The sequence below is a fragment of the Sorex fumeus genome, unplaced genomic scaffold (genome assembly GCF_029834395.1).
Source record: "Sorex fumeus unplaced genomic scaffold, SorFum_2.1 ptg000165l, whole genome shotgun sequence".
NCBI classification, from domain to species: Eukaryota; Metazoa; Chordata; class Mammalia; order Eulipotyphla; family Soricidae; genus Sorex; species Sorex fumeus.
Window position 1 is genome coordinate 2,849,449 of NW_026606222.1, and position 13,052 is coordinate 2,862,500.

The window sequence follows — 13,052 nt, forward strand, 5'->3', positions numbered from 1 at the left end:
CCAGGGGTGTGTGTGTGTGTGTGTGTGTGTGTGTGTGTGTGCGCGTGCTGAGTTACTATCCCATCCCAGGGTGTGTGTGTGTGTGTGTGTGTGTGTGTGTGTGTGTGTGTGTGTGTGGAAGCCAGGCCTTACCCCAGGGGCTGCCGCCTGTTGTCCCCCTCGCTCCCCACTGGGGAATGTGACAGGCCGGAGGTGCAGGCCCGCCTTCAAGTGAGGAACCAGCCCCGGCTTCCCCAGGACAGCTGGGAGGGGCCGGCCAGGGCCGGGCGTGGGCTGTGTCCAGGGGCGCTGCCCCGTGTCCGTCTCTTCTAGCAGGGCCGGGCCCAGGTGGCGGGGGAGGGGCTTTGGGCCGTGCGCCCCAGGCGGGACTCGGCTTCTTACTGATGTTTGTCCCCAGGGCTGTGGCCAGAGGATGAGGGACCAGGCCCCCTTGCCGCCTCCCGCCCTCGCCCCTTCCCAGCCGCCCACAGCCGCCTCCCCGTTCCGTCCTCACCCGCTCGGCCTTGTCTCTGCTGTCTCTCCCCGTCTCCCATCTGACCCCGACCCCTGCCTGCCTTCCCCGTTCTCCGCCCCCTTCCGTAGCTGTTTTTCCCCTGACTTCTCCCTCCCCACACCCCTCCGAGTCTGCGACTGACACAGACAATGGCTCTGAAACTTTCGGTGGTGGTGGTCGTGAGCGGGTCATACCAGGGGTTCCTCCTGGCTCTGTGCTCAGGAAACCACTCCTGGCAGTGCTCCTGGGACCCTATGGGATGTGGGGATCGAGCCCATCCCCAAACGCAAGACAAGTGCCCTCCCCTCTCCACTGTCTCTCTCGGGCCCCTCGGGCCCTGAGTCCTGGGCTCTCTGGACCCCTGTCCCCCGCTCTGGGCTGCTGTCTGGCCTCAGCTGACCGCCCCCTCTGTGGCCAGGAAACTGCAGGCTGCAGCGGGCAGGGCCTCTGCGTCCATCCCGAGGGCCCGGCTAGGCTGGGAGGGGCGTCCGTGTCCTTCGACTGCTGTGGGTGTCTGGCCCGGGAGACTCACCTCTCGGGAGGGATCAGCCCCCGGAGCCCCCAGGCCACCACCTCTGCTGGGGGACCCGAGAGGCCCCAGGCTCCACACGCCCTGTGCCCTGGGGCTCAGGCACCACTAGTGGCCCAGGGGGTGGCAGCCCACCCGCAGGAGCCATTGCCAGTGTGGGGGGGTGCGCTCTGTACCCCCAGTGGAGGCACCTGGGGAGCCCCCAGCCATGTGTGCACACGTGTATACATGCTGTCACACACATCCATACACGTGTGTTCATCATGTGGTGCGCACATGAAGCCACATGTGTGCATGCTGTGAGGATACACATGGAGCCACACGTGCATGTCCATGCTGCAACACATGGAGCCACACACGTGTACGCATGCTGTGACACATGGAACCAGATGCGTGTGTGCATGCTATGACATGCATGGACCACACACACACATGTATGCTGACACATGGAACCATACACGCTTGTGCGTTCTGTGACACAGGGAACCGTACACACGTGCGTGCCGTGACACGTGGCACCATACACACATGCACGTGCATGCTCCGACACATGGAGCCACACACATGCCCATATGTCCACACACATGCACACCCAGCACAGCAGCCCAGACCTGCTTCCCTCAGCGTCCGCCCTCCCCTGAGCCCCCCACTCTGGTGGCTGCGGATGGGGAGTCTTGCAGGCCTCTCCTGGACGCTGCAGATGCCCAACTGCCCGGCAGGGCTCCCAGGGCCGCCCCGCCCCCCCTTCTTACAGCTGCACTTTGACCCCCCCACCCTGCCCTCGCCTCTCTGTGGGGTGGAGCCGGTGCTGGCGCTGGGCCAGACCTGCCCCAGCTGCTCCAGCACAGATGGCCCCTGGCCTCCCCCTCCCTTCTCAGGCACTCCCTGCCTCAGTTTCCCCCCGCTTCGGTGGAGAATGACGCAGCTGGCAGTTGGGCTGAGTCCTCTGAGGCATGGAGAAAGCAGCTTCAGGGAAAAGGAGGTCACGTGTCCACCTCCGTCCATGTCCTGGACTGTCCGGAGCTGTGCCCCTTGCAGCCTTGCTGGACACGGCAGGGCGGGGGTCTGTCAGGGGCTCCAGGGACCTCCCTTGGAGCTGCTTCGGAACCCCCCATGAGCAGGCGGGCCAGGAGCCCAGGGACGGCTGGGTGGACGGCCAGTGGGCAGGAGGACCAGGGCGCATGTGCGCGGCGACGGCGACAACAGTCCCCAGCCTCTGCCCGCTTCTCCCCTCCCCCCACCTCATTCCTCCAGCCCTGCTCCCGCCTCTCACCTCACCCCCTCATCACCTTCCACCTCTCCCTTATCCTCAGCGCGGGCCAGCACACACGCACACAAACATGCACGCACGTACGTACGACGGCGTACACTGCACACATGCACACGCAAACACGGACACGTGTACAAAGGTGCGCACACAAGCAGCACACGTACACAAACATGCACACACACAAAGGTGCACACGCAAACACAGACACTTGTACACACACACACGTGCACACACAAGAATGCACACACAAATGTGCCTACATGCACACGCAGACACACACATGCACATACAAACATGTACATACATGCACATGCCCACCTGGCCCCGGCCCTTCGCCTGCCCACCCCCTCCCCCAGGGTCCTCGTGCAGACTTCCCCCTACCGGGAAGTGTCTGAGTTTCCCTCACCCTGGGCTGGGGAGCACTCCCGGCGGAGCCAAGAGCCAGTACCGAAACGGGGGTTCCTGGAGCTCAGCGACCCCCCCCCCCCGGGCCTCGGAGCCCCCTCCTCTCCCTAACCCCCGCCCCCCTTTCTGGAGTTTTCATGAATTTCGTCTTGTCTTCCCGACTCCTCCTGGCCGTGCTTCGTTGCTTGTCCAGGTGGGGGCTTGGGACCCGCGCGCAGTGTTCGCCACCCTTGTTTTCAGGGTGCCTCTCGACCATCTGGGCCCTCCCCGCGTGGACCCTGGAAGTATTTTAGGGGTTTTATGTCCTGTGTTGGCGGCCCTCGGGTGACAGATGAGGAGCTCGTATCTGGTTTTGGTTTTTTTTTTTTTTTTTGCTTTTTGGGTCACACCTGGCAGTGCTCGGGGGTTCCTCCTGGCTCTGCACTCAGGAATCACTCTTGCCGGGGATTGAACCCAGGTCAGCCACGTGTAAGGCAAACGCCTTCCCTGCTGTTCTATCCTTCCGGCCCCAGCTCATGCCTGTTTACCTGTCCACTCTGGCCCAGAGCTGGCCCCTGGCCTGGCCCCACGTGCAGGACGGCCCTGCCTGCGATCAGGGGGCTGCGTGTCTGACTGAGACTTGGGGAACCGGTCGCTGGCTTGGGGGAGGGAGGAAGGCGAGTGGGTCTGGGGGGCTGGGCGGGGCCGGCCCCCCTTACCAGAACTTCCGGTGCTGGAACATTCTAGAACTCTGTGTCCTGTGCTCTGTGGGCCATGCCAGAGCCCTGGCCCCCACGCCGAGCTCCAGGGGCCTTTATGAGGTGGGGCCTCCCCGGCGTGTCCTCCCTGGCCCCGCGGCTGTCGCTGAATGAGGGCTGGGGGGTGGCGGTGACCGCACCCCCCGACGGCCAGGCTGAGGGGGCCTGTGGGGAGCTGGGGCGGTACTGGGGGGACATTCGTCCTGGGGCCGCGTGCTGGGATTGAGGGGGTCAGGGCGGGGCCCCAGGATGGCAGACTGGGGCCGCCGTGGGGTGCTCATGACTTTGAACTTCTTGGGCAGTGCTCAGGGCACCAGGGGCTCCTCTGGTGATGCACCCGGCCACCCTTGGGCAGCCTGGCCTCGCACCCGGGTCAGGCACAGTCGGGCCCTGAGAGCCATCTGCTCCCCCGCCCGTGTTGGCATGTCTCAGCGGCATCCCACGCCTCCACAGCTGGGTGAGCGGCGGGGAACCTTCCAGAACACCCGGGGTGACGTCTGTGTGGGCTCAGCTGCCCACTCACCGACTTGTCGCCCTGTCGGGTGCTGGGGGGGGGTCGCTGAGCTTCACCTCATTTGATGCAGAGCTCGGGGGTCTCCTTCCTCCCCAAGGCTGCTGGCTCCTGGTGGCACCTGCTGCCCCGTCTTGCTCTTGGCGATGCTCAGGGCAAGGCCCCCGCCCCTGCCCCGCATCATCCCGCCAGGGCTGGCCCACTGTCCAGCGCGTGTCGGGGGTCACTCTTGCCAGCACAGAGCAGGAGCCAGGTACCCCCTTGACCGCGGGGAGCACCGACGGCCTCCAGTGTGAGGTGTTCCCCCCCCCGCCTCCCCCCTCCACGCATTCACCGCAGGTCTTGGTGGGGACCGGCCCCAGGATGCTGCCCTGAGTGCCCGTGTCCCCGCAGGTCAGCCATGTCATCTGAGCCACCTCCGCCAGCGCAGCCCCCAGCCCACCCGCCGTCGGGGCTGCTGGGCCCCCAGCGGGCTCGTGACCGCTCCCCTTCCCCGCTTCGGGGCAACGTGGTGCCCAGCCCACTGCCCACGCGGCGGACGAGGACCTTCTCGGCGTGAGTCTCCACTCGGGGGGCTGCCCAGGGGGTGGACGGGGAAGGCCGGTGTGGGCAGTGGGGCTGGGTCCTGCTGGGGCCTCTCTGGAGCCCCTGGCCATCTCCGCTGCCAGAGGGGGGGGTATGGGAGGCCTCACCCCTGCAGAGAACACAAGGTGAAGCTGCTTTGTTTTTGTGGGGGGCGGGTCATACTCAGTGACGCTTAGCGCCGCTCAGGGGTCGCTCCTGGCGATGCTCGGGGGACCCTGTGGATGCTGGGAATTGAACCCAGGTTGGCCTCACGCAGGGCAAACGCCCTCCCCGCTGTGCTGTCGCTCCAGCCCCGAGGTGGCCCTGCTTTTAGCCGTTGTCTCTCTTGGCCCAGAGCCCGGAGCAGCCGTCCGGCTGGCCGTCGTGGGAGGGTCTCGGGAGGGAGGCCCGAGGCGGTGGCAGGAGGGTGTGCAGAGTCCTGCCCCTCACTCTCTCACCCCCCCACCCCCAGCACCGTGCGGGCGTCACAGGGCCCCGTGTACAAAGGCGTCTGCAAGTGTTTCTGCCGCTCCAAAGGGCACGGCTTCATCACGCCGGCGGACGGCGGCCCCGACATCTTCCTGCACATCTCGGAGTGAGTGAGCGCGGCCGGGGCCGGGGCGGGGGGCCTGGGGGATAGGGACCCTCCCTCTCGCCCTGCGCACTGAGCTGTCTGTCCGTTCTTCGTACCCACGTTTGCCCCCAGCGTCTCTCGCAAGTGCTCCCCCCGTGTTGGCCCTGCCGTCCGCCGTGGGGACAGTCTCGCGAGACGGAATGTGCTGCGGGAAACGGGGGCAGCCCCCTTTTGGGGCTCGGGGGTTGTATTGATGTATTTACGCATGTTGGTTTGTGTGCGGAGCCCACACCCAGCGGTGCTCAGGCCTGACTCCTGGCTCAGTGCTCAGGGATCCCTCCTGATGGGCTCAGAGAACTGTTGATGACGGGAACAGAACCTGGGTCGGCTGCGTGCAAGGCCAGTGCCCAGTGGCCCCTTTTTCTGCCCACCTGACCCCAGCAGTCTTGCCTGTCTGATCTTAGCTGGGTGCCCCTAAGCCGCCAGGAGGCAAGAGAATGGGCGGGGGTGTTGGGCTGTGCACCCACCTTTCCTGGCCATGTCCCAGAGGGGATCTGTAGGGTTCGAAGGGACAGCTGGCGTGTCCTCGGCGGGGTGGCGCTCCAGAGGACAGTGGGGCACGCTGCCTCCTGGGCGCTGAGAGCAGAGCGGAAAGCCATTCTGGTGGCATCTGCTTTTAGGGTGCTGGGATTGAACCTGGGGGTCACCCTTTGAGCCACCTTCCTGGCCCACAATGCATTTTTCTTTTTTTTTTTTTTCTCTTTTGGGTCACACCCGGTATGCACAGGGGTTCCTCCTGGCTCTGCACTCAGGAGTTACTCCTGGCGGTGCTCAGGGGACCCTGTGGGATGCTGGGAATCGAACCCGGGTCGGCCAGGTGCAAGGCAAACGCCCTCCCGCTGTTGTATCGCTCCAGCCCTGATGCATTTCTTTCTGTTTTTGTTTTTTTTCTTTTTCTTTTTGGGCCACATCCAGCGATGCACAGGGGTTCCTCCTGGCTCTGCACTCAGGAATTACCTCTGGTGGTGCTTGGGGGACCCTACGGGATGCTGGGGCTGGAACCCGGGTCGGCCATGTGCAAGGCAAACGCCCTCCCTGCCGTGCTGTCGCTCGAGCCGTGATGCATTTCTTAAACCACCATAATAAACCAATTCTGGAGGAGCTGGCTGCCCCGGGCTGGGCCTGAGGGGGGCTTTCCTGGGGTGTTCTCAAGGGGGCTTTGAGAAGGGCCGTCAGCAGGATGGGGCCCAGGGAGCTGGGAAACCAGGACTTCCGGGTGGGTCCTCCCTGGGCGGCCCTTGGGGAGCGAGTCTTCCTGGAATGAGTTCTGAGCGCAGGACATTTCCGGAGGCCTCCAGGGACCCAGGGAGGGCCGAGGCGGGCGTGCCGGGAGCCCCACCCCCAGGCCTTCTGTGGGCTGATGCACGCCCTCCCCCACTCCCTTTGTTGAGAGGGGGTCACCCCTGGCAGGGCTGAAGACTGAACCCCAGCCTCCCCATGTCTTCTCCCCACCAGCCCCCTTGCCCATCACCCACATACGACGTGTGGGGTGGGCGGGGGCTCCTGAATTCAGTGCTGGGGGGGTGGGGGGCAGGGGGGCCGGGCGCCCCCCACCCCTGAGAGTGTGTTCCTTCACCTGCAGCGTGGAGGGGGAGTACGTCCCCGTGGAAGGCGACGAGGTCACGTACAAGATGTGCTCCATCCCGCCCAAGAACGAGAAGCTGCAGGCCGTGGAGGTGGTCATCACCCACCTGGCCCCCGGCACGAAGCACGAGACCTGGTCAGGGCACGTGGTCAGCTCCTAAGGGACGCCGGGGGCCCGGGAGACTCTGGGGGCCGAGGCGGTGGGGCCAGACCGGAGGGGACATTCTGCTGCGGGAGATGGGGCTCCCCGGAGGGGGCGCAGGGCCCCTCGCGGTTGGCCCGGGAGGAGGGGGCGTGGGGGCGGGCGCGCTGCCCCCGGCCAGCACTGTGTGGCCAGCTCACCATCTGGAAAGCATTAAAAGCATCTGAAAAGAGGCGCGGCTGCTGGCTAAGTGGCCGCCGGGGCGGGTGTGCTGCCCCCACGGCCGTGGCCCGTTGGTCCAGCTTGGTGCTGACCGGACACCACTCTGAGGTCTCGGCCCAGGCTGCGGCCGCCTTTCCCAAGAACACGCTTTCCTCTGTGAACAGGGGTGGTTTGAGGGCACCGTGTCCCCTACCCCAGGGTTGGGGTTCCCACTCTGCACCCTGAGCACGGAGCTGTGAGCACCACCAACTGCGATTCCAAAACCAAAACCAAAATAAACGCCATCCTGGGACCCTCAGGGGCCGGGTACCACACCGGGCACTGCCCCGCCCACCTTGTGTGTGTCCCCTGGTCCCACCCCAGGGCTGCAAAACGCAGACACAAGACACCCAAACCCCAGGAAAAGAGGCGGCCGCCCACTTCTCAGCCAGGCCAAACCTGAAGCCTGGGGGAGAATTTCTTTTACTTTTCTTTTGCGGGGGCCGTTGGGGACACCCAGCGGTGCTCAGGGCTGACTTCTGGCTCTGTGCTCGGGGATAACTCCTGGCAGGGCTCAGGGCCCCATGGACCCAGGGCCAGGGGTGAGCTGTGTGCCAGGCCAGCACCTTAACTGTCTTGCTCCCAGACGCAGCCTTGTTTGGGGGTGTGGGAAGGGACACTGTGTGTCCAGAAGCCGGGAGTGAACACTTAGAGCCTCCCCCAGGTGGCCGCAGGGTCCGGCCTTGGCAGAGTTCTGGGCTCTGGCCTGAGCCGTGTTCTGGGCACAGGCCTTGCGGGTCCAGGTTGGCCGTCAGTGCGGGGAAGCGGGGACCTAGCTCTGGGTCCAAGTTGGGCGGGGCCCCGACAGTGTCCACTCTGGACTGGGGGGTCCAGCTGGTGGCCCGCGTGCGCGTGTCGGGGGTTGGAGTGTGGGAGGGAGCCGGCAGGCAGCTGTTGGTCCTGCACTGGCGTGAGGTCCTGGGGTCACCAGGCTGGCCTGCCCCACCCCTCCAGCGTGCCTGGCTTCTCCTGTGGCCTGGGGCTCCTCCTAGCCCCCTCCCACATTTCCCTGGGGGGCAGATGCACCCCAGCTCTCCCGCTAGTATGGGTCTGGGTCCAGTAAGCTCCCGGCCGGCCGAGGCCTTTGTTCGGGCTTTCCTGTGTCCCCCGAGGACCCGCAACCTTTCCGGCGAGTGCTCAGAAAGGCGCAGGATGTTGGGGCAGCCGGGAGGGGAGGGGCCAGGAGCCGCGTTTCCCGCAGCTGGTCCCAGTGGGTCCATGCTCCTGGTGGCCTGTCCGGGGATGGTGACACACCCGTCACCCCTGCCCTGTTCCTCCTCTTGGGTCCTGGGAAAGCCAGAGGTGGGCAACACAAAATATGCCGCTTCCTGGGGCATTTAGACTCCGGCCCGGGTGGCGAGGGTCAGGGGGTCTGGCACCCCGCTTCCCTAGTTGAGTGTCAGCGGGCAGGTACCTGACGAGTGGGGCCTGGACATGGGGGAGGTGGCCCCCCCCAGGGGCCCTGGCCTAGCGGTGCAGGGGGCTGGCTGGAGGTGCCCCTCCCTGCCTGACCCCACACTTCCGGAGAGGGGAAGTGGGGGGGTGGCCCCCCGGGGGTGGGTGATGGCTGTTGGGATCCCAGCCTGCAGCCTTGATCTTCGCAGGGCGGGTCAGGAAAAAACAGCCGCATCCGTGCGGGTGGGGGAGGCGCGTCTGTGTGTGGGTGGGGGTGCGTCGGGGTCCAGCTCTGGGTGGGGTTCCAGGCCCCCCCACTTCCAGCATCTGCTCCTGGGGCCGGCTGGGCTCTGCGCCCCTCCCTGGCCAGAGGCACCTTCCAGTGCTCGGCTTCCGGCCAGCAGCCTCTGTCCTTGGCCCTCCCGGGACCTTGGAAGGCCGAGTGACCTTGAGCCAAGTCCAGTTCCCGTCCGTCCGTGCAGGGGGGTGGGGCGGCTGCCAGGACATTTCTGGGGGAGGGAGAGGACAGCAGGGAGGACACTTGCCTCGCCGGTGTCCGACCTGGATCGACCAGCTTCATGTGGTCCCCCTGAGCCCCGAAAGGCCCCAGGGGTGCCCCCAAACAAAAATGATAGTTTCTGAGGGGCCGGAGGGATAGTATACAGGTAGGATGCTGGCCCTGCACATAGCCAACCCGGTTTGAGCCCTGATATTCCATAGGATCCCCCCACATCCCCAGCAATGTCCGAATACAGAACCAGGAGTAACCCCTGAGCATCCCCAGGGGTGAGCCCAAAAACCAAGTAGAAAAAAAAACAAAGTTTCTGGGCCACCCCAGGCAGGGTGTGGGGGACCACGCGTGCGTGGCACCTGGGCTGGGACCCTGGCTTGGCCGTGGCCCCGTGTCCCGGACTCCCCAGTGCCTCTGACACTTAACATGGCGGGGCCTGGCGTCCTGCTGTCATGGGGCGAGGAGGGCTGAGAGCTGGGCAGGGAGCCCTGAGCACCACACCCCGATTCTGCAGCAGACGGTGCCACCCGAGGGCTCGGGTCAGTGGGGGACGGGGCCACGGGACGCCCAAAGCAGCCGCCACGAGGCTGGAAAGTGACCCAAGGCCTTTAATGTGCAGTCATGGCACCCGCCGCAGGGCTCAGTGGGGCAGCCCACTCGCCGCTGCCCGCGGGCACTCAACCGTTGTCTGGGGCCCCTGGTCCTGCTCCCAGGGGCCCCGGGGGTCCCCAGCCCTGCTGAGGTCCAAAGTGCGGTGCGGGTGGGGTCCTCAGAAGAGCCCCTCGCAGATCCTGCGCGTGTCCTCGGGCGCCGACACCGTGTAGCCCAGCGTCCGGGGGTCCGAGAAGATCTCGTAGTCGTTGCCGCCCTGCAGAGGCAGAGAGTCAGCCGGCCGGCCCCCAGCCTGCAGCCCACCCTTCCCTGCGCTGGGCCCCTCCCGGCCAGCGCCAGAGGCAGGGACACCAAGGGCCACGCTGCAGGCCAGCGTCCACTGTGGCCCCAGGTAATGGCCTGGGCCACCCCACAGTACACAGCGGGGCTGGGCCTGAGGTGAAACAGCACCATCTGCCATGAGCCTGTCCAGACCTTCCCCTTGGGGTCCCCCTGTCCGAGCGGTGCTGCCCCCGCGGGTCCCGGTCCCCTGAGCCCCGAGGCCTCCCAGGAACTGGGGGGGGGAGCGACCCCACCCAGGAGAGGTGCCGTGTTCCCCCCTTCCCCCCTCCTGTGGGTGGCCACTACTGCTGCCCCCACTGCAGAACCGCATGACCGCCTGTCGCGCGTCCTCCCCAACATGGGCACTCACGGGCATGGTCTTGTCTCCGAAGAAGTAGACGGTCTGGAAGCCGTCCTCCTGCACGTGGCCCAGACAGTAACGCTTGTCCCAGCCCTCGGGAAAGACGTCGATGCTGATCTGGCCGCCTGCCACACGCGGGGAAGGAGACACGCAGGAGCCGCAGGTGACGGGGAGGTTGGTGACAGGCACCCGCCAAGGGCCGCTCCAGTGTCTGCAGGGCGGGCCACCTAGCCCTGGAGAGCCCCTGCCCACCCCCCAAGGCTCCCACCGCCCAGACGTGGCAGGCAGGAGGGGGGAGGGGAGGGGGGCCGGAGATGCGGCTCAGCGGGCAGGGCCGGACTGTCCTGGGTTCAAGAGTGAGCAAAGGGGCTGGAGTGATAGCACAGCAAGGAGGGTGTTTGCCTTGCATGCAGCCAACCCAGGTTCTATCGCCAGCATCCCATATGGTCCCCTGAGCACCGCCAGGAGTAATTCCTGAGTGCAGAGCCAGGAGGAACCCCTGTGCATTGCCGGGCGTAACCCACAAAGGAAAGAAAAAAAAAAGTGCGAGGAAAAAACCCAAAGCCGCCTTCTTACCCTCCCCTAAGCCCAGAAAAAGCAAGTCCAGCTGCTCTGAGCCTGACCGGGAGCCTTGGGGACCCGCATTCAGCCTCCCCTCCCCCACCCCTACCTATGGAAAAGGTCACTCCCTTCCCGGCGAACTCTCTCCGCAGCTCCGTCACAAACTTCTGTCTGATGTTTTCTTTCTGAGGAGAACGGGGACCCAACCGTCAGCGCCAGTGCCCGGCAGCCCCGCGGCCTCTGCCCCGCCGTTCTGGGGACTCGCCTTGTCCAGCTCCACGAACTCGAGGCGCTCCTCCTGGCTGCAGCTCCTCCCGATCGGGGACACGTTCAGCATCCCGCTGCGGAACTCGATGAAGGTGCCCCTGGGGGCGGCGGGGCCGCGCTGAGCCCTTCCACGCCGCCTCGGCCGCTCCCGACCCAGGCGGGGCCCCACCGCGGTCCCGGCCCTCGGTCGGCGGCCGATGCCTCCGCTCAGCGCTGCGGGCCTTAAGCTCCTACGCCCCAGACCCACCTCTTCTTCGGGAGCTTGATTCTCGCGATGTAGCTCAGGCAGTAGTTGATGAGGTCTTGGATCAGGGCCTCGCCCAGGTGACTCTGAATGTTCTAGAGGAAGCGGCACGGGAGCGACGCTGTTGGGGACCGCGGCCGCAGGCGGCCCAGGCCGTCCACCCGGGGACCCCGGGCAGCCACCTCCCCCCTCTCTTCTGCGCGGCGACCTCTGGCGGGTTTGTGATCGTTCAGACGCTTCCTGGCAGGCCATTTACTCCACTGAAGCGTCCGCAGGCACCAAGAGGAGACGCCTGGCCCCTCTCAGCTGCCCGGGTTCGGGGACAGAAGTGGTCTTAAGGACAGCCGCAGGGGCTCCACGCAGGGGGCAGCCTGCCCTGCCGCACGTCACGTGTCTCCGGCCTGGCCGACTAGCTGGGGCCAGGGACTGTCACGTGGGTCGTCATTCAGGCCGCCAGGGTTGGGGGCAACCGCTCACCCCGCTCGGAACCACTTGGGGAGCAGCTCTGAGGTTTTCGACCTACCTGTTTCCCCAGGAGCTTCCCATCTTTGTACGCGACCAGGCCGTTTTCCGGGAACACGTAATCGTATTTCTCCACCACTACGACCCACACAAAAGCAGAGTCCAGTGAGGTCAAGCCTGGGTTCAGTTCCTTGACGCTTAACACGAATCCCAGCACGAAGCACCGGGCAGGAGTGGAGAACAGAGCCAGGAGGGGCGGGTTAATTCTTTTTTCAAAAATTCTTTTTTGGGGGCTGGAGGGACAGCCCAGCGGGGAGGGCGTTTGCCTTGCACGCGGCCGACCCGGGTTCGATTCCCAGCATCCCATATGGTCCCCTGAGCACCGCCAGGAGTAACTTCTGAGTGCAGAGCCAGGAGTAACCCCTGTGCGTCACTGGGCGTGACTCAAAAAGCAAAAAATAAAACTTCTTTTTTGGGAACTGGAGTGACAGTACAGCAGGGAGGGTGCTTGCCTTGCATGCCACGCTCCTTGCATCCAGAAGGGCCCGCGCCCCTTGAAACCCCCCACCTGAAAGGCACAGTGAGGCCGTGAAGACACATCCTTGTCCCCAGGCTGGGCAGTGGGGGGCTACTGAGCCCGGGGAGGGCGCGAGGCCCAGCAGGGCTGATCCTGGCACCCCACCGCGCCTGAACCCAGGCTGGAAGGCCAGGAGGGCGACACAGCCCCCTGAACAGCAGGCAGAGACGGAGCCTCCCCGCCCCCCTCCCGGAAGCGCGTCATCGCCCCCGCGGGGTCACAGTCCAGCCTCACCGTCGTTCCCCAGCTGCTCCTGCATCTTCTCAAAGTCCGACCCGCCTACGACTCCGATTTTGACCTTCTGCCTCAGGGTCTGCAGGAAGTCTTCCATTTCCTTGGTGATTCTCTACATTTGAAGAAAGAGAACGGGGGTGATGAGCCCCGAGGAAACCCGGAGGAGAAATGGCAAGACGCAATTCGGCCCTCACTCCACTCTAAGCCCGCTGGGCCCCGAGGGTGGCCAGAGCCCAGGGCCTGCGCTGTGATGGGCGCACATCACCGCCACAAGAAGAGACAGCACGGCAGGGGCCAGAGAGGCTGCCCAGTGGCCAGAGCGCTGGCCTTGCATGTGGCCGACCCCCAGCACTCCGGAGGATCCCCGGAGCACCGCC

At 65.5% G+C, this 13,052-nt stretch overlaps 2 protein-coding genes across 3 annotated transcripts in view; one reads left to right on the forward strand and one right to left on the reverse strand.

Moving 5' to 3' along the window:
* The window catches only part of CARHSP1 (calcium regulated heat stable protein 1), a 124,668-nt gene that overhangs the window by 3,294 nt on the left and 108,322 nt on the right, over positions 1 to 13,052 (forward strand). Inside the window, exons 2-4 of one of the 2 annotated variants that reach the window (XM_056107428.1) lie at positions 4,339 to 4,500; positions 4,982 to 5,104; positions 6,726 to 6,927. In XM_056107428.1, coding sequence (XP_055963403.1) covers positions 4,346 to 4,500; positions 4,982 to 5,104; positions 6,726 to 6,888 — 441 coding nt within the window. In that variant the 5' untranslated portion in view covers positions 4,339 to 4,345 and the 3' untranslated portion in view covers positions 6,889 to 6,927. Of the gene's footprint in view, positions 1 to 4,338; positions 4,501 to 4,981; positions 5,105 to 6,725; positions 6,991 to 13,052 lie in introns of those variants that run through there. The other variant, XM_056107427.1, reaches the window with a different exon arrangement.
* Positions 9,714 to 13,052, reverse strand: part of PMM2 (phosphomannomutase 2) — an 8,407-nt gene continuing 5,068 nt past the window's right edge. Inside the window, exons 2-8 of the mRNA XM_056107424.1 lie at positions 12,676 to 12,787; positions 11,926 to 12,002; positions 11,406 to 11,497; positions 11,157 to 11,256; positions 11,001 to 11,076; positions 10,340 to 10,455; positions 9,714 to 9,904 (exon numbers count right to left, since the gene is read on the reverse strand). Coding sequence (XP_055963399.1) covers positions 9,806 to 9,904; positions 10,340 to 10,455; positions 11,001 to 11,076; positions 11,157 to 11,256; positions 11,406 to 11,497; positions 11,926 to 12,002; positions 12,676 to 12,787 — 672 coding nt within the window. The 3' untranslated portion in view covers positions 9,714 to 9,805. The remainder of the gene's footprint in view (positions 9,905 to 10,339; positions 10,456 to 11,000; positions 11,077 to 11,156; positions 11,257 to 11,405; positions 11,498 to 11,925; positions 12,003 to 12,675; positions 12,788 to 13,052) is intronic.